Consider the following 21,289-nt stretch of genomic DNA (forward strand, 5'->3'; position numbering starts at 1 on the left):
TTTGTTCTGAAAGTTATGAGTAAAAAGAAGATACAGAACACTGAAGAACTTTTATATCAGAATTACTGCTTTGATCACACCCACCCTTTAAAAGGACATCAGCTCGATGGCTCAAGAACATCTCATTTCAATAAAAGTGCCCTGTAGTCCCAGAGACTCATGTCATTCGCAACCATACTGTAGATTTATATTAGATGACTTCATTAGCGTAAGAAAAATATCGGAAACAGCATATTTATGCCAGGAGAAACTAGTGATGAATATACACTGCAAGAGAAAACAAGGTAGAATATGTTTTTCATCTACCAGAAAGAGGTGGGTCTATTGCTGCCCTCTAGACAAATGCAGAGCACCTATCATATTTCAGGGGGCCAAACATGTAAAAGCCTACTTTGTTTTCTGGTGATGTTTAGAGGAGTAGGCACATAGCATAGTTTCAGATGTTAACTAAGTAACCACTAGGGCTGTGAGAAGCTTTGGTCGCTGATTCGATTCGAAGGAGATTTGGAGGCTGAATCCAAACTGAATCAGGAGACCCATTAATCTCTCTGAATCAAATTGGAAGCCTCCAATTTGATTTGGAGATATTCGATGATTTGGCCATAGATACTTCTATGTTTTTTCTGTGTACCTCACAGTACCAGGTGTGGCTCGTGTACACTGAGATGGCAGGGGGAATGGAGCATCCCATTGGAGCCTGAGGGGGTCCCTCGCGCACTGGGCGGTAGACCCAGAAGTGGACTGGAACTTCCACTGCACAACACGTGGGGGGACCCCCCTGCACTCCCGTGGGACGCTTCATCTGCCTCACCATCTCAGCGTTTACAAGCTGTACCTGGTACCTTGAGGTACGTAGAAAATGCTGTGTCTGTGGCCAAATCACCGATTCTCCGAATCAGAATCGAATCTTCAGATTCGGCCGAATCGAATCGGGACAGTGATCAGACTCAGCGAATCGAAACACCGTCCCCCGAATTGGACTGAATTCGAATTGAATAGTGCCTGCTTTGCACACCCCTAGTAACCACTAGGGGATCACTGATAGAGATTTTGGGGGCCAATACCAATAGCTGATTTTTAAGGCATGTTGGCTGATACTGATCCGATTTCTAATATGGCTGTGTCCAGCTGGTAAGTCTGTTGTGGTGGAAGGGGAGGGGGAGGGAAGGGGCATGGAGGGGCAGATCAACACCCCCCACAGTGAGGGAGGGAGTAGGGCTGGGGCTGCCCTGCCGGGGTGGGGCAGGGCATGGGACGGAGCTGTGGCTTGTCAGGCAGTGGGGGGTGGTAGTGGCTCCCACCACTGCACACACCCCACAAGGGCATGGGAGATCATGTGCCCCTGCATCTGCTTGCAGGGCAGTTGCTACCACAGGCCAGGTTTGGGGCTGTACCAGGCTCTTCCCAGCAGTGGCTGGGCTGGGCTGCACTTGAGGCGGGAGGTGGCGGAGGCTGCAGCCACCCCAAATCTCACTGTAGTGTTTCCATAGCCTGTCTCCCAGTGCTGTTGCCACCTATCCTGAGTGCAGCCTAGCCCCCGCCAGGAAGAACCCAGTGCAGCCCCGGCTCCAGCCTGCAGTGGCAGCCTGACCTGTGCCCCCGCAGCTGCAATCTGCATCCTGCACAGATCAGACAGCACACGTCCCCCACCCCTATGCCCTCCCAGGGTGTGTGCAGTGGTGGGAGGCACCCCACCAAACCTGGACGAGCTGTGGCTCTGACCCGTGTCCCACCCTGGATGGGCAGCGTCTGCCCCAGCCCCTGCCCCAGGCTCACTCCCTCCCTCACCATGGGGGTGTTGATTTGTCCCACCACCCACGCCCTTCCACCACAACTGACTTACCAGCCGCCTGCAGCTCTCCAAACTGCTGGGCTGTGCTCCTTGCTGCCTGAGTGCTGTGCTGTATCTGCATGCATGCACGGGCATTTATTGGCCAAACTATCAGCAACATCACGCCAATTTCTGATATAGTCAATTTTCTTTATAAATCGGTCCCAATCCGATATTGGACTGATGTATTGGTGCGCCTCTAGTAACCACCTTCATGCATATGAAGATGGGCTCTCAGGCTGCTGCTAAGATGCTGATATAACAGACAGTCTGACAGAGCCTGGATCTCTCTGAACTCCAGAGTGCCAAGACACGCAGTAAACTAGTTTATTCTCAGTATCCAACCTCATCTCAGAAATAGGAGAGATCTTTAAACGCGGAGGTCTTGTAAAGTTCAGTCCACTCAAATATGTGCATTAGAACAGTTGCAGTGCACTTGAGACAAATAGGCCCTTGAGACAAAAAGGGTTGTTTCCCAGCATTTGAAGCTGAGAGGTAGGTGAAGGCAGCATGGCCAACTTCAAGTATGCAAAAATTGTGAGAATATTATTAAAAACTTAAGACAAAGTGGAGATCTTCTCCTTTCCTTTGAGTCTCTGTCTTTATGAAGCAAATGCATCCTATACTAGGCTCTACTCTGCAACCAGGAGGGTAAGAAGCTTCCTGTTCATAAAACAAAGCTGAAATTCTCAAACCTTTTCCTTCTAGGAGTCCAATAAGAAAACCCACTGATTATCCTAACTCCAGTGACAAATAGAGTTAGAAACACTGTGTACAGTAGGTGGGATCCACATTTGTGAAGGTCCCTCCAATACAGCCATATAAGTATGATTAAGTCTAAATAATTTTAAGGAATCAAGCATTCCAGGTACTCCAGTTTTAAGGTTAGCTCCCTAAAAGAGCTAACTCTGCCCCATAAAGTGCAAGGAATTGGAAGGCAAAAAGAAAAGCTTGAAATACGGAGGCTGTCTGGTATTTTTAAAAGTTAAAGATACTGAGCCTACCTATCACTGCTCTTAGCAATGATGCTGTCAGGAGTTTTCTGAGCTGTGTCAAGCTTCTGGCTAGCTGAGAACTCCAGCAGGTGTCTGTTCCGGTAAGTAGCACTCAGGTTGGGATCAGCTCCACTGGAGTCTCTTTCGAGCAAACTGAAAGGGAAAAATAAATATAAATATGAACATGAACTCAAACAAGGGATGCTATACTTACACACAAAGGGCTTGTTGGATTCACTTCTTTAGGGTGGATAACTTTATACCTATCTGACAGTTGTTCTACATGATAAAGGATGAACCATAGAATCTCTCACTTTTGGGCAGAAACTGATTGCTCTTTGACTTCACAAATAAATTTTGGTATTGCCAAAGGAAAATGAATTCTGCCTGATCTTCAACATGCAACTTGCTTCAAGGTTTCTGGTAGTTTGGTTTTCTGGATTCCCCATAAGCTTTGCCTTCTAAGATGTAATGCAATCTGTGATCTAATCCCTTAATACACTGCTGGATGAAGAGAAGTAATTTTAGTGATCCCCTGAAGTTGTACTTGCATCTTCAAGTTAATACAACTGACAAAACAGATATATAAATACAAACTTGGTTCCTCAATATGCAGCAAAAGACACTGCCACCAACTATCTCCCCCCACACACATGCACTCACCTGCCCACACACACACACACACACACACACACACAGACACACACACCATACCCCCCACACAATATACAAGAGTAAGACTTTATTTTGAGCTACCCCACAATTGCCTCTATATACACAACCCAAAAAAAACCCCAATCAGGACAAAAATTATTTTTTGAAATAAAATTAAAATACATTACAGTAGATATTTGATTTCTAGTATATAATGTTTTGTCATTTCTAATTTGTTAAAATGATATCTTCTAAAAATTGTGGGTGTGTGCCCCTCAAGAGCTCACCAAAAACTTGTTAAGTGGCTCTCCAGCCAAAACAATTGCCCACCTCTGGCTTAGACGGTGGGGGATTCTGTACCTAGAGTTAACTGTAGCAAAGTCAAGTACATGTGGTTTTGCAGATCCATATGGTAGCAGTGTTCTCCAAGAAGCCTTTCCATAGCCAATGTCAATTTAAGTCTCACACTAAGATTTGGTTTAAGAGGAAGTATGCAAAAAAAATCATTTGGAACAAAGTTTTATATTGAATGCCTCTCTCATTCTCCGAGAACACCAGACTGTGGATGACTTTCTGAAAAGTGACTGCATTCATGCCTAGAAGTCAGCTGCTGATACTATAATATATGCACAGCTGCTGGGCCCCTTGTTTAACCCATTTCTTGGAGCTAGAGGTCAGACTGCTGAAAAGAATGAAAGTACCAAAATAGGCATTTAAGCCCTCTGCTTTTTATTGATCTAGTATCTGTTTTCATGCAAACGTGCTCGACTTGCCCACAAAAAGCAGCTGGTGAGTCACAGCATTTTTTTTAAATAAGCCCCTGGACAATGGTTTTATAGATGATGTTGGAAAAGTGCATCACGTATCAGCAATAAACCGGCTGAATATAGCAGGGAAAATCTTTGATTGGTTTGACTGTGAAGGAATGGAAAGGGAACAGATCTAGATCAGTCTCATAAGTGTCTGGATTTTTAGGCTTCATCATATCTAAAAGTAATCATGTTACCTGGGGGGGGGGGGGGGGGGTGATCCAAAGAAGCTGGGTTAGGCATCTTGGATCCCTACAGTGCATGAGAAGAGGCAGGCATCTCCCAGAAGCAAACCAGTGATCTGGGCACTAAAAAGAAAGCTAGCTAGCCTGGAAGGAAAAGCAATTACAGAGGTGTGTCTGAACTTCTGCCCCTTCCTGGAGCATATATACCTGAAATAGGGCAGAAACAATGTTTTTATTAGAGACTTAGGTGGAACTCAGATGCAGCCCCAACTCCATTCTAGACCACAGAACAGATAAAGCAGGAGCTGGTACAGACTGGGGTCATTCTGGGCATGCACACAAGTGTAAATGTGTAGACTGAAGTAACAACTGTAATGATATCAAACCATACTGATATCAAGATATTATGAGTCTGTAGTGATACCAGTGTAACAAAAGCATATCAACTTAAATCCTGCTTCATTCACAGCAAAGTTCGGTAACTAACTTTGTTTCACTACAGTTTGTGTCAAACTCAGCCTGCACTTGGGGCTGGATGTGGACAGTTAAAATCCTTACAGGTTAAATACAGACATGGTGGTGGGAAGAGCGGCAGTGGTTAACACAGCCACTGCTTGCCTTCTGCCACTGTCATGTGTTACCAACAGTACTCCGTGGTCCAGATTTTAGCAGCAGTCCTACCACCAAATTCCTGGCCCCTCTACCAGCTCCACAGGCCACATGATGTGGGTCTGCAGGTTGTAAGTTTGACACCCCTGCACTAAAGGACTATGTGGATGTAACTGTTACAGCAAAACAAACAATGAATGCTCCAGAGCAGCAACTTCCCTAGCTCCTTCAAAGCTGCCAAAAGTTGCATTGGCTGATACCTTAAGTTTAGGCATGGAGAGAATTTAGGATTTCATAATTTAGGCACCAATTGCATTTAGATGCTTCATGAGTTTTGCAGCTGCTGCAGTGGGTTTGATATTTGCAATTTTAGACACCTAACATCTAATCTGTTTAGGTAGCTAATGTACTGGTATAAAGCTAGCCCTCAGTATCTGCAGAACAAGAGATCTTTTAAGGCAGAAGCTTTTTGTTCAGTGTTTGTATGGTGTCCTGCACAATGGGATGCTGTCGCCTGACAAGGCTCCTACAGACAAAAATCCAAATAAATAGTATTTGGAGTTGCGCGTGGTGAAGGTGGAGGTACAGGAAGACACATTCACAACCCCTTTGTGGAAAGCAGGAGTTGGGGACTGGAGGGGAAATGGAGGAAAGGGCAAAGTGGGCGCTCTGGGTGAGAGGTAGGGAAGTGAGAGTGGGAAATTTTGAATGGCAGAGGGGAATGCATAGAGGTTTTCTAGCCCTAGAAAGAAATGGGTGCTAGGAGGGTTGGGAAGCAGAGCTGGAGCACCTGGTCCTGGCTGACAAGAGGGAAGCGGGAGCAGGGGAGCATTTTAAAGTTCTGAGGCACAGTCAGAGGAGTCTGCTGCTTCATATCTTGGGGGAGCTTTATTTTATACTGTAAGCTGCTCCTGAGCCTTCTTGCAGAGGCAGCACAGACAAATCTAATGAATAAATAAATACATAGGGGGCTGCCCAAATTGAGGAGGCAGTGACTAATTTTATTGACAGATGGAGGGGCTAGCCACCATTTTCATGGGCTTATTGTAGCAGGCCCTCCGGCCTCTGATTGGCCCAGGGGCTCCAGTAGCCCAGTCCCTTGCCGCTGACTGGTTGTGAGGACTGACCGTCATGTGGCCCTGCCCCTCACCACCACTGATTGGAGAGGGGCGGAGCTGCACAACAGGCAGCCTTCTCAGCCAATCAGCAATGTGGGGCAGGGCCGCAGTCATTTTGGGCCCCACTTTATGGCAGCAGCACTCCCCTCCTCTGCAGATTTTGCAGGCATTGCTGGATTTTGCAATTTCTGCAAAATCGCGATTTCAGTCGGCCCCTATCAATCAATCAATCAATCAATCAAGGCTGTCAGACACTGCAAGGGAAACAATGTCAGCAGATGCACTTTTATCTTGCTTTGGAAGCTGTTCTCACAACCAGAGAGATGAAAACCATCCTGTGGCAATCTATTTAAACTATTCTACGGTCACACGACATGATGGGGAGAAAACAGTAACAGTGACAAGAATGCACTTCACAAGCTGTTCTTTCCAGGGAAAGAAGAGTACACTAATCCACCCCTATTTCATTAAGCCTGAGGCACATGTGCAAATTAAAAAAAAAAAAAAGAAAAAAAAAATCCAAGGCTATACTATTGCACAGGAAACAGCCACCACCACATCTACATTTTTATGAGTTTGTATTTCTTGCCCTCAGATGAAACCGCCAACACAGCTGACAACAGTAAAAGCCAAACACTTGTCCCCAAACAAAAGTACTATTGCAGCCCACAGCACCTGGCCCCCTACTAGATCCTGCAGGAATGGAAGCTCCAATTCTGTGGACGAGCTGACACAGCAAGCCGCAGAAATGCTTGCAGTCTGATCATTGTTTGACATGTATAAAGTACTTCCGAGGGTCCAAGAAAAAAACCCAAACTATGTTAAAAAACATTCCAGTTCAACTTTAATGAGATATTCCCATTTATCTGGGGAAAAACATTCATTAAAAAGACAATAAATCAGTTTTTCTCAGTAAAAGAATACTACAGTATTTCAGGAGAGGACATCATTTTTACAACGGCCCTAAGAGGTAGACATTAGCTGGAATGGTGTGTGAAAGAATTCTTTACTATGGAAATTTCTGGCTAGATGCTATTACACCTCTCATACAACTAGACAGTGTGCTTTATGCTACCACACCCACCGTAACTCAGGTGCAGGGGAAGTGCCCAAGAAAGGCTCTAGCAGAAAGGCAGGTAGAGTAAGACAATGAAGGCCCTGGACAACTACAGGGACCAAAAAGGCCACACAAGCTTAAAGAGCAGGGCTAGCCAGAAAAACAATTTGGTGAAAAATGTTGAGGTTTTGGCATTTGGTTTCACTCAAAATCAGGGTGAAACCAAGCGCTTTTAACATCCTTAGAGAAACACAAAAAAGCCAATAAACCAATGATTGGGGCCCTTACCCAGGATGTCAACCCAGGTTCAAATCCCCAGTCTCCTCTCACCAGAGATTATGAAGTGTTTAAGTAAGTATTCACTGTGCCAGAGATAAAAAGGAGACATGCATACATACAGGCATGCAACCTACCATAGACTAGCCAATAATATAGTGTGTGGTTAAGACATTTATTTGGAATTTGGGTCAACCACATCCCAGGTGAGAGCCCTTAATACTAAGTGAGTGGCTATTGTGGAGTAGGTCTCCCACTTTTCTTTAACACCCTCCCCCAACCTGAAATGTCACCATGGGTCCAAGAAAACATCTCAATGAAAATTCTGTCAAAACTGACATAATTTCCACAAAAAGTTTAGGATTTTGACAGGTGGACATTTTCCGATGAGAAAATCTTGTAAAAGTTTTTTTTGAAAGGCCCTATTAAATGAAACTAGTTTATTTCATGCAGCCAGTTTAAACCATAATGAAATGCAGGGAGATGAAAGTGCAGCTAAGTGAAGTGCTCATGCACACCACATTGTTGCTTACGTTTGCACTGAGCAAAATGAATAAAAATTATGATAAACTAGTCAAATGCAAACCAATTTCCTCTGGAATAAGGGTGCGTCCTGATTTGCAATGATAGCCATTTCCAGGCCAATTTCAACTTTTATACCTCTACTGCTTTGGCTGCATGACTGCTTAAAGTTACAAGAGCTGCTTTAATAAAAGGGAAAGTGTTTATTTTTACTTTCCTCTAATTGAAAATGGCTATATCTTTTCACTGTAACTTAAAATAATTCTTCTTTTGGCAGCAACCACACATAGGAAATTTCAGACCAAGAGGTGAATGCTTCAGAACAGAGGAGTTAATATAGGGATTTGTTTTGCAGCTTTAGCTATGGAAAGCACAGATTCTCTCACTGTTGCTATTACCCCAGCTTCATTACTTTGAAAGCCACAGAGACAACTTAGCAGCCTGAGGGTCAAGGAAGGTATTATTCAAATGCACGCTTGCAACATTCTTTGCCAAAAGAGCCTTTCCCATTAGTGGGAATCGCTTATTTGTCCATAAATGACTCATTGGCCACTGTTATGTTCCACATGGGCAGGTATTTGCCCTTGGACTGTGCCCAATCAGTCTCTTTCTTGCAGGATCTCAATGGCAGCCACCAGTTTTATCCTCATACTCTCAAACATGTCAAGGGAAGGAGCTTTCCCTGATCCCTTGGCAAGAGCCAAGTGGTTTATCTAATTTACAAAAGGTAGATAAAGGGCAGAACAGAAAAGAACATGAAGAAAATCCACATTCCCCTCTGGGAGTAGAGTTGGAAAAAAATGCCATATTTTTGCCAAGGGGTGTGGGTTGCAGCTGTGTTGGTCTAAGGACATAGGCAGACAAGGTTCTTCGGGTGAATGTGATATCTATTATTAGACCAACTAAATAGTTGGAGAACAATTTTTAAGCAAGCTTTCAGGTTCAAAAACCCTTCGTCAGGCTAACAACAACTGCGCATGAGAATGAACGCACACTGGAAATCTATGAAAGACAGGAATGCCCTATTGCCTGTGGGGGCACATTTCTCACAAAAAAACCACTCTCTCCAATTTTTCAGTCCTGATCCTCAAAGGAAACTTACAAAACACTTCCCAAAGATGAGCCTATACACTCCACTTCATCAACCTTCTGGACCCTAAAAAACATGGACTAAATATAGACATTGGATTTATGACACATTATAACCTGCCTAACAGCTGACTTCCCAGGTACCTCTCCACTATTCATCCCCCTTCTCACCTCCACCCCCCAGTCTGTCTCTCACCCATTGACTCCTCAATCTACATTTTCACTGACTACCTGTCTTGTATGCAGACCAGCCCAGCCTCTGGCTTCTTTACTTTTCATTCCATCCAGGAAGAGCACACACCAACTGCTGAAATTTCCTTAGCCTGACAAAGGGTTTTTGAACACGAAAGTTTGCTTAAAAATTGTTCTTCAACTATTTAGTTGGTCTAATAAAAGATATCAGATTAACTCAAAGAACCTTGTCTGCCTATATTTTTGCCAATAAACTCATTAATTATTTCAATATGAAAGCAGTGTCCAGGAATCCTGGACACTTTCTCCTTTGAGGAAGACTGGATAAGGGGGAAATCTGAATTTTCCCTGCATCAGCAGTGAGGGTGAAGCTTTCTGATTGATACCATGCATGGTTAACAACGAGTTTCCTTGTGTGGAGGTGTATTTGAACCTTACTGATGTAGGCATGCATGAGATTCTTGGATTCTGACAAAAGCAAGGGATAGTAATCCTTTGTTGAGAGGCCCACGTTAGCATGGTGGAATAGGGAAGAAAGACTACGGGATGGAGATCAGTAGGTGACCCTGTTCAGGGTCAAAAATTCTAGGGCAGAGGGAAGGGAATTGACCCTTAAGAGATGACTTCCTATCGACAAATTTGGTATTAAAAGCCAGGATAACAACAATATTTAAAGAAACAATAGTGACCCACCAGTTTTCTAGGTATAAGATGAGAATCAAGAGTAAGGGAAGGAAAAGGGCAAAGTCTCTGAACAGGAACTTCTGGTCTTTGCAGAAAGAGAGGTGCTGCCTGAATGTAGCAGGCTGAAAGAGGTCACAAACCAAAATGTGCAATCTAGTGCTTATTGGATAAGTTCACCACCCAGAGAAACTGCAGTCAATCATTTCTGTCCTCCTTCAGTTAGACATAGGCTGCATTTGGACACGCCACGTATTCTAGGCATTAAAAGACTCCACGTGGCCATAAACCCTCCCTATACTACACTGGCTGAGTTGCAGGTCACCATTTAAAATATGGAAATAGTTCTGAAGGAATGGAGAGGAGGAGAACCAATTACTTTGTACAGACATTTGTTCAGAAACATGGATAAGTGAGACTGTGGGGGACGGGAAGGGAGAGAATAGCACTGTCCTTGTCTCTGGAATGACTTTGGTTCTTCAAGGCATTTTATGGCACCTGGTACTTAGTTGGATTTTATTTCTCTGGTTTGCATGTCAGTTTGATAAATGTGGAAAGCCATTCTCGCCAAGAACCTGAACTGGATTTCATTTGTAAAACTGGCTGAACAAATCCTGCACACTCAGGAGTTTTGCATACTGACATTTATGTTGTACAGTAACTCACATGCTGAAGCCAACAGTGATATCATACCAAGAAATGTATTCAGCTACACAAGATTTTTGGGGACAAGACTCTCTAATATGAGCTAGGATTTTTCCAGTGAGAAAAAAAATAAGAAGTTGACATTGTTAGGAAGCGCCAATCCAAATGTTCTTTTCCCCCTAACTAACCAATTCCAGACAAGGTCTGCCACAATGCCAAACACTGTCCTATCTCATCATCTCCTTGGTTTCTTACCTTGATGAGGACACCATTTACAGGGCCACTTTAAATCAACAAGAACAGAATCAAGTCCACTGCTTTTCAAGCACGGCATCCAAAGTGCTAGACTCCCACCTCTACTGTGATGGCCTGTAGTGTCCAACCCCTTTCCTCAACTTGCAGTATACGACAGAAAATCAATTAATTCAATGAGTTCTCTAGCAGAAAATACAACCAGAAGTAGTTTCCATTAAAGCAGTCAAGGAAGACACTAAGCATCAGAGCCACGTGCATTTAATTTTGCTTTGAATAATTATGTACAATTACTTGCAACTATATAATAGCCCTTAGGATCAAAGTTTGGGTGAAGAGAACAAGTTTCAATTTATAGTTCATAATTCTACTCTTTGAGGTTCTATGGTGCATTTTGGCGTTTCCCCCCCAACCCCCACTCACAAGAAAAAGGCAGATAGCAAAGATGCTCCACTATCTGGGTTTGCTTCTGGGAGGTCTTCAGCAGAGACACTGGGACTGACTTCAGACAAAAAAGTCTTCAATACCATGACATTTAATCTCTAAAAAGCCTACTTTAGATCATTTAAAAAAAAGTTTTCATGAGTCCCTCTGAGCCCAGAACACCTGGGTTTATGGTTCCTATTAGTGAAACATCTAGCAGAAAACAAAATCAGTCCCAATAAATATGCTCAAATTCCTCAGCATTTCTAAGTTTTACATAGTTTTCCTTAATATGTGGCACATACTACCTGTAACACTGAAGATATTGTGTGAATCAGAGATTTTGTTGGATATTCCTGTTCTAAACCAAGCCTTTACTTCACAACACATCACCTTTTTTACATTATATTACATCTCTTACTTCACAGTCCAGTTATTTGCACCTTCAATCAAAGCGTTTATACTGCAATCAACGTAAGACTGTAGTAGTACCCTGCTTTTCTGTCCAACTAGAAACACAAAAAGTCTCCTTCCACTAACAAAGGGGCTTCAAAATGTAACAGCAAGTTTTAGCAAGTCATGAATACTTCTCCCTGGGAGTACCTCTTTTAATATTCTACTAAGAAGTCATGGATCCCAAAGTATTAAAATGTTTCTTTAAAATTACTTTGTTATGAGAGGGTGATCATGATAGAGCTTTTTAAAACCTATACTTTTAAAATTTTGTCTTCCCGTTTTTTTACAATGCTGACGCTTTGATAGCTATACTTCTGAACTCAAGATGTACTCTTGCAAGCAAATAATTGAGTAGCCTGAAGTCCACAGGAGTGCCTTAAATGAATAACTTTGTTTATGCAAGTCTTTACAGAGTTCAATCTCTGAACAGATTAAGTGATTTAATTTTTATACGTTTCTCCCCCCACTCCCCTCTAGTTTTTTTTAATGGCAAACAGTCTTCTTAAATAAGCAGCCAGGGAAACTAGAGTCATTCTCCCTGAAAAAGCAAGAAAATGATATAATGCAGGTAAATGCACCAACTACATATGTTGCTTTTTCAGTGCTGGCAAAATCCAATATTCCACAAATTAACGTATTTATTTTACCACAAGGAGACAGACAATGGAATGGAATGCTTGTGCAATGAAATAAGCACCTTTGCCACCAAGTGTACAAGTCAACATTAATGTCTATGTGCAGACTGTGGAGTAAGACTGTAAGTAGGGGGGCAGTCTACACCCATGGCCTGTAAAACAAGTATTCCTTTTCACACCCCCCCCACATCCACACTCCTTGGCTAGTCTGCTGTAGGGAAAGGGACTGATGCTCTGTATGACTTACCCACAGAAATGCATACAACAGCACACTGGTCAAGGATTCTCAGACTGTCCCAATGATATACCTCAACCCTATCCTGGTCTCCAAAGAGAGAAGACTTAGGTTCCAAGGTCCACAAAATCCTTTGTCTGCCAGCTACAGTGGTTAGCTGGGGCAGTGGTTTTACATTATGTACACTTTCTCTTTGGGAGCTAGTATGAAATTATCAGTTCATTTTATATGGGCTTCAGATGGGGAGCATTTTTAGTCACAGCAGAGTTTGCTTGGATTCAAACTAGTGAGCCAGTAAAGAATTCCACTGGGCAATTTTCTAGTCCCTAAACCATGCAGTACTATAACAGATTTGGGTAATAGAGGTGCTTGACAAAGGCACTGTCCTGAAATGGCTTGACAGAACAATCCTGACACTAATGGCAAGTAACTTCTTGAGAATTTGTATATTCTTCCCTCCTCGTACTAGAACAGCAACTGAATTCAAATTCCACATGAAACGACAAATTCAGTAGTCAGCTGGAGTTGACCATTTCATGTTTCTTTCAAAACAGATATCACCACCACAAGGACAAGGATGAGCCAGAATGTCAGGAGAACAAACACCAACAAGCTGCTAGGATGCTGTGATGAAGATGCGACCATGAATAAGATAGTAAAGGGTAAATAAATCTCTTCCCCTGATGCACTAGTAATTTGTAACTCCATCTGCACACGCAGCCAGTCCCAAACCAAGTCACACATCCATGACTATCGACGTTGAAGAGAATTCAAACCCAGTTCCAAGTTTCCTAGCTGCTGCTTTCCCACCCAGACACCAATGCAGACCGGACCTAAAGTCCCCCAGTTAAATGTGCAAAATTTGGAGCTGTTCTGCAGGTCAGATCCATCTCAAATTCATTTGCTCAAGTGGGAGTTGAAAGGAACTTTAGTTCTGAATAAGAGAGTCGCTGTTCACAAATACTGCAAACAATTCTGCCCTAATGAACAGCAGGCTACAGTCCTGGAATGCCTACCTGAGACAAATCGTGCTTAGGTTTTTGCTGTGCCTCCTAAACTGCTTGAAGCAGTGCCCCACATTCCCCTGGGAACAGGGGCCAGCTTGTTAATATGGAACTGCCTGCATTCCTGATCCACTGATCTAACAGAGCTTCCCCCTTCACACTTCATCAACTCCTCTTTGCTCTTTAAACAAGAGAAATTAATTGCCCTTCACCTGTCACTGCTAGTGCAATACTGATGTACGAGCAAACAAATGTGGAGTTATATACTAACACTGTACACCAGGCTCAATTAATTCTCCTAAATCCCTGAAGACAGAGGATGTAATGGAGGCTTGCAAAAGCACAAGGAACACTCATCAACCAGAACAGCAATCCTTTTTTACTCTCTATCACTTGCAAACTGTAAAAACAGCCAGAAACCCAATGCACAGAAAAAACAAATTATGCTTTTCTGTTTAAAGAGATGTTTTGGCAACCAGGCCTGCTTTAGACAGTCCTGTCAAAACCTGCACCTGCAGGCATCCCTGGGGTGCTAGGATCTCCCCATCAACACTCATGTGATTCAGTGTTCACACTCCAGTGTTACGTGGTAGGGAGTATCAGCTGCATTGTGCTGAAAGTCATTTCAGTGACAATATCAATCCTCTTCTATACCAGCCCTGGCAGGGACAAAGCACAAGTACCTCTCCCATCTACTTTTAACAGAGAAAATCTCCATGCCTCCTATTTCCCTTGACCCCATGTGCATGTGCGCACCCCTCTCCCCTAAATACCATGAACACATGTCTTAGCTCAGAGGATAAATCCCTGTCCCTATTAGTTTCATGACCTTACCATCATTACCAGGGAAATGTCTGAAAAGTACAGAGGGCAAGGCTGGTTGCATAGGTTGTTTATACAAGTGCTCCAGGAGGTGTGGGGAGGTGCTTTAATTAGTGCAGCTCTGAGAACCGTGTTAATTAAAAGTCCCCGGAGCCTTATGCCCATTAGCATACCCACACTGAAAAATGGCGATGGGGTGCTTTGAACTAAAACTTGTTGAACGAGCTTTAAAGTACCCCGCCACCATTTACTGGTGCGGGGATGCCGATACACGACGCTGGAGGCTGCTGGAGTGCTGTAATTTCCACACTCCAGCACATTCAATTAATCAAGTCTGCTCCGACATGCTGCAATTACAGTGTGTCAGAGCAGGCTCCCTGCACGTGTATGGGAGCCCATAAATGCCATCTTTCTTGTAATGTACATTTTAAGGAATCAGAAGGTTCACCTCATAGATGTGGTTATCGGGCAAGCAGAGCTTAAGAAGCAATGGTAGAGGAAGCATTAGCTATGGATGTAAAAACAGTTAATTCTGTAACACATCACCCCATGCATACACAGAATAACACGGCATTATAGAAATGCTTAGGAGCTCTAGGCCTCTGCACTCAGGTTTACCAGTGCAAGTTCAACTCCCCATAACCCTATCCTGAGGGAGCATCACAGATTGGCCAAGAGTTCTCCACTGTGCCACACCAGGTGGTGCATTTCCACTGCACCAACCAGTTTAGGTCCCACGCCCTCCAACACCCCAGTAACACTGGCTCAGTTCCTGCCAAACCCCTCGATAAGATGCAGGGCTCCAGTGGTCAAAGAAGTGGTAGAGCTATGTTTTACTGAACAACATTACAATCGTGCAACAATAAAGCCTGTGTAAAGGGGACGTCACACTGAGCAAATTAAAATTTTCAAGCCCAGACAAGGCTATAGAGAGAAACTAATTGATTAAAAATTGTAAAACAGGTTCATTTAATTCATACACAAAAATACTTTTAAAACAGGTTTTTATACTTTGAAATGGGTATAAACTTGCTTATGGCACTAGATGTAACAAACACAGGGGTGGGAGGCTTTGAGGCATATGGCAGATGTGAAGGTTGCAAGGTACCAATCAATCAAAGGGACTGAAAGTTGACAGGAAGGAGATTTTCTTTTATGAAGATGTATAGCCAGTGTTGTAAAATGGTATAAAAGTGGAATAAAAACAAAATACACCAATCATTTGAATTTGGGGAAGTTTTACTAGTGTGTGGGGTATACTATTCTTGAGATTACAAACCTGTTTTTGTAACCAACCAGAATGTAAAGATGATAGGAACTTGCAGTAGCTTTGACAGGACAGTTCTTAGGGAAACACAATTGCCTATCCCAGATTATATGGTTCCCAAGCCAGGTGAAACAAGGTCTACCTGCCACTGTCTGAACACTACTAGCCCCGGATGAATACCTGAAGCACAGATAGACTTGTTCAGAAGGGCACTCCAAAAGGATCTATAGGAACCCCAAGAGGCCAGCTCCGCATGACAAAGAGACTTTGAAGGAACAGTATCAACTCTAATCAGCAACATAAGTGCTCATATCAACACCACATGTTCATGGATTTTCCATTATATTCTTGAGCTATTTCTTAATTCTGAAAGGTGAATCAGGAAAGAGATTCCATCACCTCTGTATCTGTATCTTGAGAAGGGGTACAGGCACCGCAGTGGGAGCCTACAGCCCCTGCCTACCCTCATACTCCTCTTCCAATTCCTATGCTCATCTCTATCTCCTACTTCCAGTCTCTGTTTGTCATGGTCTCCTTAAGCATCAATCAATATGACTTTTCTGTGACTACAGAGGCAAATTATAGAAAATGCCCACACAACCATTCCAGCAACACCATGCCAGGTTCTCAGAAACCTCTGTATTTTGGAGAGAGGGAAAATCTAGCTGAATAATTCTCCAAGCCAGGAAAATAAAGATAGGGTCCAGAAGTGAGTAACTGGTACACATGTTTTGCTTTTGCACTTCTAGTCACTTCAAGCCAGAGACAGAAGATATGTTTTTCTAATTTTTGCTATTCTTCTCCAATTCTTCATGTGCATTTCTATTGTTGTGCCTAATGAAACAGGCTTAGTCTTTCAAAGAACCTGTTTATTAATGCCAACTATCTAAATCTAATAATGCTGTCTCCAGCAATACTTCATAGCATCATGCATGGGACACACCATTTTCTTTTTTAAAAAGGACATTCTATACAAATGGAAATTATGAGGAAGAGATGAGTGGGTTGTTTTTTTTAAGTGAATAGATTGTATGAGCCTGAATTATTCTGACTGCTTTGTTTTTTCTCTTTTTTTCATGTGTGCACATGTACATGTGTGTAGGAGAGAGGGGTAGGGATAATGGGCATGTCTGTTGCCCGTTGCTGTGAAGCATGCCCTACCTACTCTCTCTGGCTCCACATACCCCAAATCCTAGAAGCTAGGCAGCATAGCCATTTCAGAATGCCCCCATGTAGCCAATAAGCACACCCAGGACAGAGTGCCCAACAGCTGCTCTGGGCATGTACTCAGCACTACTCTGTAGAAGCCACCCCATTGTTAGGATTTGGCACGCACAGAGCTGGCAAGAGTGGGTAGGCTGTGGCTTCTGCCAGCCATCCTAGGGGTATCATAGTTCATTGCTTAATATATGCCCAATAATTTGTTTAGAAAAGGCAGCAAAATTACATCCTGAGCAACAATTCCTCAGATGCAAGCACATTGCAGCAAGAGGCAAGTGCAACATCTAGGACTATTTAATGTGCCATCTAAACAACTGCCTCATCATCAGACCAGGGTACATGCAAGTACCAAATAAGTGCTTACAAGTTACTGGCAACTTGCTTTGCACATAACAGTAAGTCTGGCTCAGAAGTGTTTAAAGGTGATAAAAAAAAATTATGCCTCCCTACATTTCACCAAACATTTCCAGTACAAAGTGTTTCATGCACCTTACAGATAAGGTTGCTAGGTTCAACTTGAGATAATTCACCAAGATTCATGCACATTGACGTATATTGGAAATTTCTGTACAACTCTCAGACATTTAACCTTGTATCTAGCACAAAAAGCACTCACACAAAACATGTTAGTAGACATCCTTTTCGCTTCCTTCTCCTAGACAAGGGTATTTACAAACTTCCCATTTACTCATCCACTCTTTGAACACTAGTTTTCTACAGAAACAGCCTTAATTAAGCACAGCGAATTCATTTTAAAAATGTAGTGTGCTATAGCAATGCATCAAGTTATTGTTTAATCCATGAATCCCAAGTTTATAAATAGCAATAGAGGCCAAAAAACCCCAAAACAACTTCCCACTGATTATGATGGAAATAGTTTTCTGTTAACATTTATCATTAAACAGAAGGATGGTGTCATTTCCCTTGCTTCTGAGGAAGGTTCTGAAGAGCAAGATGATTGTTAGTTTGACCAAACTCAGAATACACATGCTTTAGTTCCAAACAGCTTTCTGGGAAAGATATACACAGGGGCTTCCTTACAAGGCTTTCAATCTTCTTCCTTCAAAGTTCACAGCTGAATGCTGTGCTAGGTTGTGCATATATATATCCCTTATATATTTCAGCAAGAAAGAACAGTCATTTCCAGCAGGGTTTGCTTGTGCTACATCCATTTGTCAACTAGCGCTACGTCCCTGTATTGTTGTGTTTAAGAGCAAGTTTGTTTAAACACGAAAACAAGGTAACACAAGAGACTCACCACTACCCCCATGAAACAAGATATATATAATCGCAGGCAAAGGATAAAAAAAAAAATCATGTGAACTTCACATCAAAATGTAAGGAGAACCTCACTGGCATAAGTCCAACATGATTCAAGGTCAGAAAATTTAACCACCAAGATGAAAGTTGTGCTAGCACAACATGCTTCATTAATGTAGAAGAAACATATCCTTAATTATATGCCTACTTATTTATAAAATTACTTTATAAGGTCTACACCTCAAAATACTACAGTCTATGCTTACTCCTCAACAAACTAAACAAACACCCTAATGGACAGAGTTATGGCTGCTTGGATGTTGTTCAAACAGAAATGCTGAATGTGGCAATGAATCGCATGTTGAGCTTGGTGTCAGATCTACTGATGTAATGCCTTAGTGTGGCTTGTGATTTCAATAACCTTTAATCTTTGGGTTTCTTTAATGGTGTGTCAAATGGTGCCTTGTTTTGAAGCAAATGCACTTAGCAACCTTAAGTATGAGTTAAAAGAAGTTTTTTCCAGTAATATTGTTAAGAAAGAGACCTACAGATTTGCCAAAGAATGATTCACATGGCTTATGTAGGCAGTGAGGCAGATCATCAACTTCTATGCCTAGTTCATCATTAAGAGATATAAGATGTTATAGAGGGGCCATAAAGGGGTATAACTTAAATTCCTAGCTCCATGTCAATCACTTCTTCTGTGTCCTCACTTTTCCAACTCCCTGAGTTCCTTTCCCATTTTATGCTTCTATTCCTGAACCGTAAATGTAAACCTAATTTCATGCTTACTATTTTGCAGGCTTCGGTTTTCAGAATAACAAATTAAACAAGGAGCCACGTTCCCTGGTCTCAACAGGACCAGAGTTCATGCTGAGTCAAGCTACTAAAGTCCTGCCTCTCACTGCTAGTACTTCCCAACCTCTTCCTATTAGTCCACCTTGTACCTACCACCTGCAGATTTTACAATTCTGCAAGAAGGTGAATCTACTCTCCTAGAGCTCAAAGACCAAGATCCTTCTTTGAATATCTGGTGTGTACGCACTGGGACACACTATCCCAGATTCCCCAATGCCATCAAGTCCTCTCTTTCCATAGGACTGATCTTGCAGTCCTAAAACATGCAGGAAAGGATCCCTGCCCGCAGAAACTTAAAGAATACAGACCCCCTACCGGCAGGCTGCAGTGAGCGCACATCTGGCATGTTAGGTTCTCAGACTGCTTGCTTTGCTATTCCCCATTGTAATCCCCTAAGAGTTTCTCCATAGACCTGAAAAATCAGACACACGTTCTTTTCTCATCCTTTCTCTTGCACTGTCTGAAGTCTTCAAGTACAAGCGCAAACACTCTTTGCGAAGGCCAAGAACAAAACTATGGTAGAGCCAAAGGGGGCATTTTCAAAAGCATCTAGCACAGGGATGGGTAATTAGTTTGGCTGGAAGGCCACATAATGAGTTTTGGTGTTCTCTCGAGGGCTACAATTCTCTCCCCACCTTCCTCACCACAATCCACACCCTGCCTTGAGCTGCAGTACACTCTGATCCCCATCCATCCCAGAGACTGCCAGATGCATCTCCAGCTTATGCAAGGAACTGGCTGGTGTGGCGGAAGCAGTCCCAGGCAGGTGCCACGATCAGTTGTGGATGCAGCTGGCAGGTTCTGGTTGGGGACCAGGGTGTCTCCACACCTCCCAGAGCTGCAGCATGCCTCAATCCCCACCTCATCTGGAACCTGCCAGCTTTGTCTGCAGCTTATGCTAGCATTTGCCTGGTGCAGCAGAAACAGCCATGGGTGGGCACCAGCATCAGCTGTGGATGTGGTCAGCAGGATCTAGGTTGGGGTCAGGGCATCTACCGGAGTCCACAGCTGATGTTGCCACATCAGTGCTGGTCAGAAACAGCCTTGCCTGCCTGGCACCATGCAGTGGCCTGAGTTAGAGCTGCCAGCAGGCCAGGTCCCATGAATTCATGGCCACCCACTTGTGGGTCAGATAAAATCAGCTGGTAGACCAGATCTGGCCTGCGGGCTGTATTTTGCCCACCCTAATCTAGTATATTTAGGAGTACAAGTTACATGTACTAAACCTCATCTCAGATGCCAGCTGTATATATGTATACAAGCTGAATACCTAATTAAAGTCATTAATTAATTCTGCATTCACTATTATGCGCACTATTGGGCACTTTCCCAAAACATTATCCTGCGTTCAACTGCTGTACAAAGCTACACGAATCCTAAGCTATAAAGCTTTGCTACATGAGTGGAGAAAAACAGAGCCCTTTTACAAAATTTCAACCTATGATTACCCTCACATAGTGGGTACATTCCAGAAAAAAGTCACATCCTACAAACAAAATCTTTCAGAAATTCTTTTGCTGAACTACAGTAAGCAGAAAAGTTTTCTAAAAAAAATCCTCAGTCCAATCAAAAGTTAGAGAGATAGGAAATTTTCAGATGTAACAGAAGCTTGCAGACATACTGATTAAGCCCCAACTAACACTGCTTTAACAGGTCACAAAATCCTTAGACGCAGGGGTAGCAGTGGACGTCGTCTTTCTGGACTTTAGGAAGGCCTTTGACACTGTCTCTCACCCCATTCTCATTAAACTAGGGGACTGTGGCCTCGACACCAACACAGTCAAATGGGTCACTAATTGGCTGGAGGGTCACACCCAGAGAGTGGTGGTAGACGGGTCTTATTCAACCTGGAGGGATGTGGGCAGTGGGGTCCCCCAGGGCTTGGTCCTCGGGCCTGCACTATTCAACATTTCATCGGCGACTTGGATGAGGGGGTAAATAGCACCCTGTTCAAATTCACAGATGACACTAAGATGTGGGGAGAAGTGGGCACGCAAGAAGGGAGGATTAGGCTGCAATCGGACCTAGACAGGTTTCATAGTTTCATAGATTTAGGGTCGGAAGGGACCTAGTAGATCTTCTAGCCCGACCCCCCGCCAGGGTGGGAGAACAACAAAACCCCAAAACAAAAACGGGACTCAAATGAGTCCAGCCAGGTAGGCATCCAGCCTCTTCTTAAAGACCCCCAGGGTA

At 43.2% G+C, this 21,289-nt stretch overlaps 1 protein-coding gene across 1 annotated transcript in view; it reads right to left on the reverse strand.

Annotated features, from left to right (window-relative positions):
• Nucleotides 1-21,289, reverse strand: part of ATF6 (activating transcription factor 6) — a 212,325-nt gene that overhangs the window by 139,245 nt on the left and 51,791 nt on the right. The window contains exon 8 of the mRNA XM_019502016.1: nucleotides 2,836-2,979. Within this exon, the coding sequence (XP_019357561.1) occupies nucleotides 2,836-2,979 (144 nt within the window). The remainder of the gene's footprint in view (nucleotides 1-2,835; nucleotides 2,980-21,289) is intronic.

This window comes from Gavialis gangeticus, unplaced genomic scaffold (assembly GCF_001723915.1).
Source record: "Gavialis gangeticus isolate Ggan-Ray unplaced genomic scaffold, GavGan_comp1, whole genome shotgun sequence".
Classification (NCBI taxonomy): Eukaryota; Metazoa; Chordata; order Crocodylia; family Gavialidae; genus Gavialis; species Gavialis gangeticus.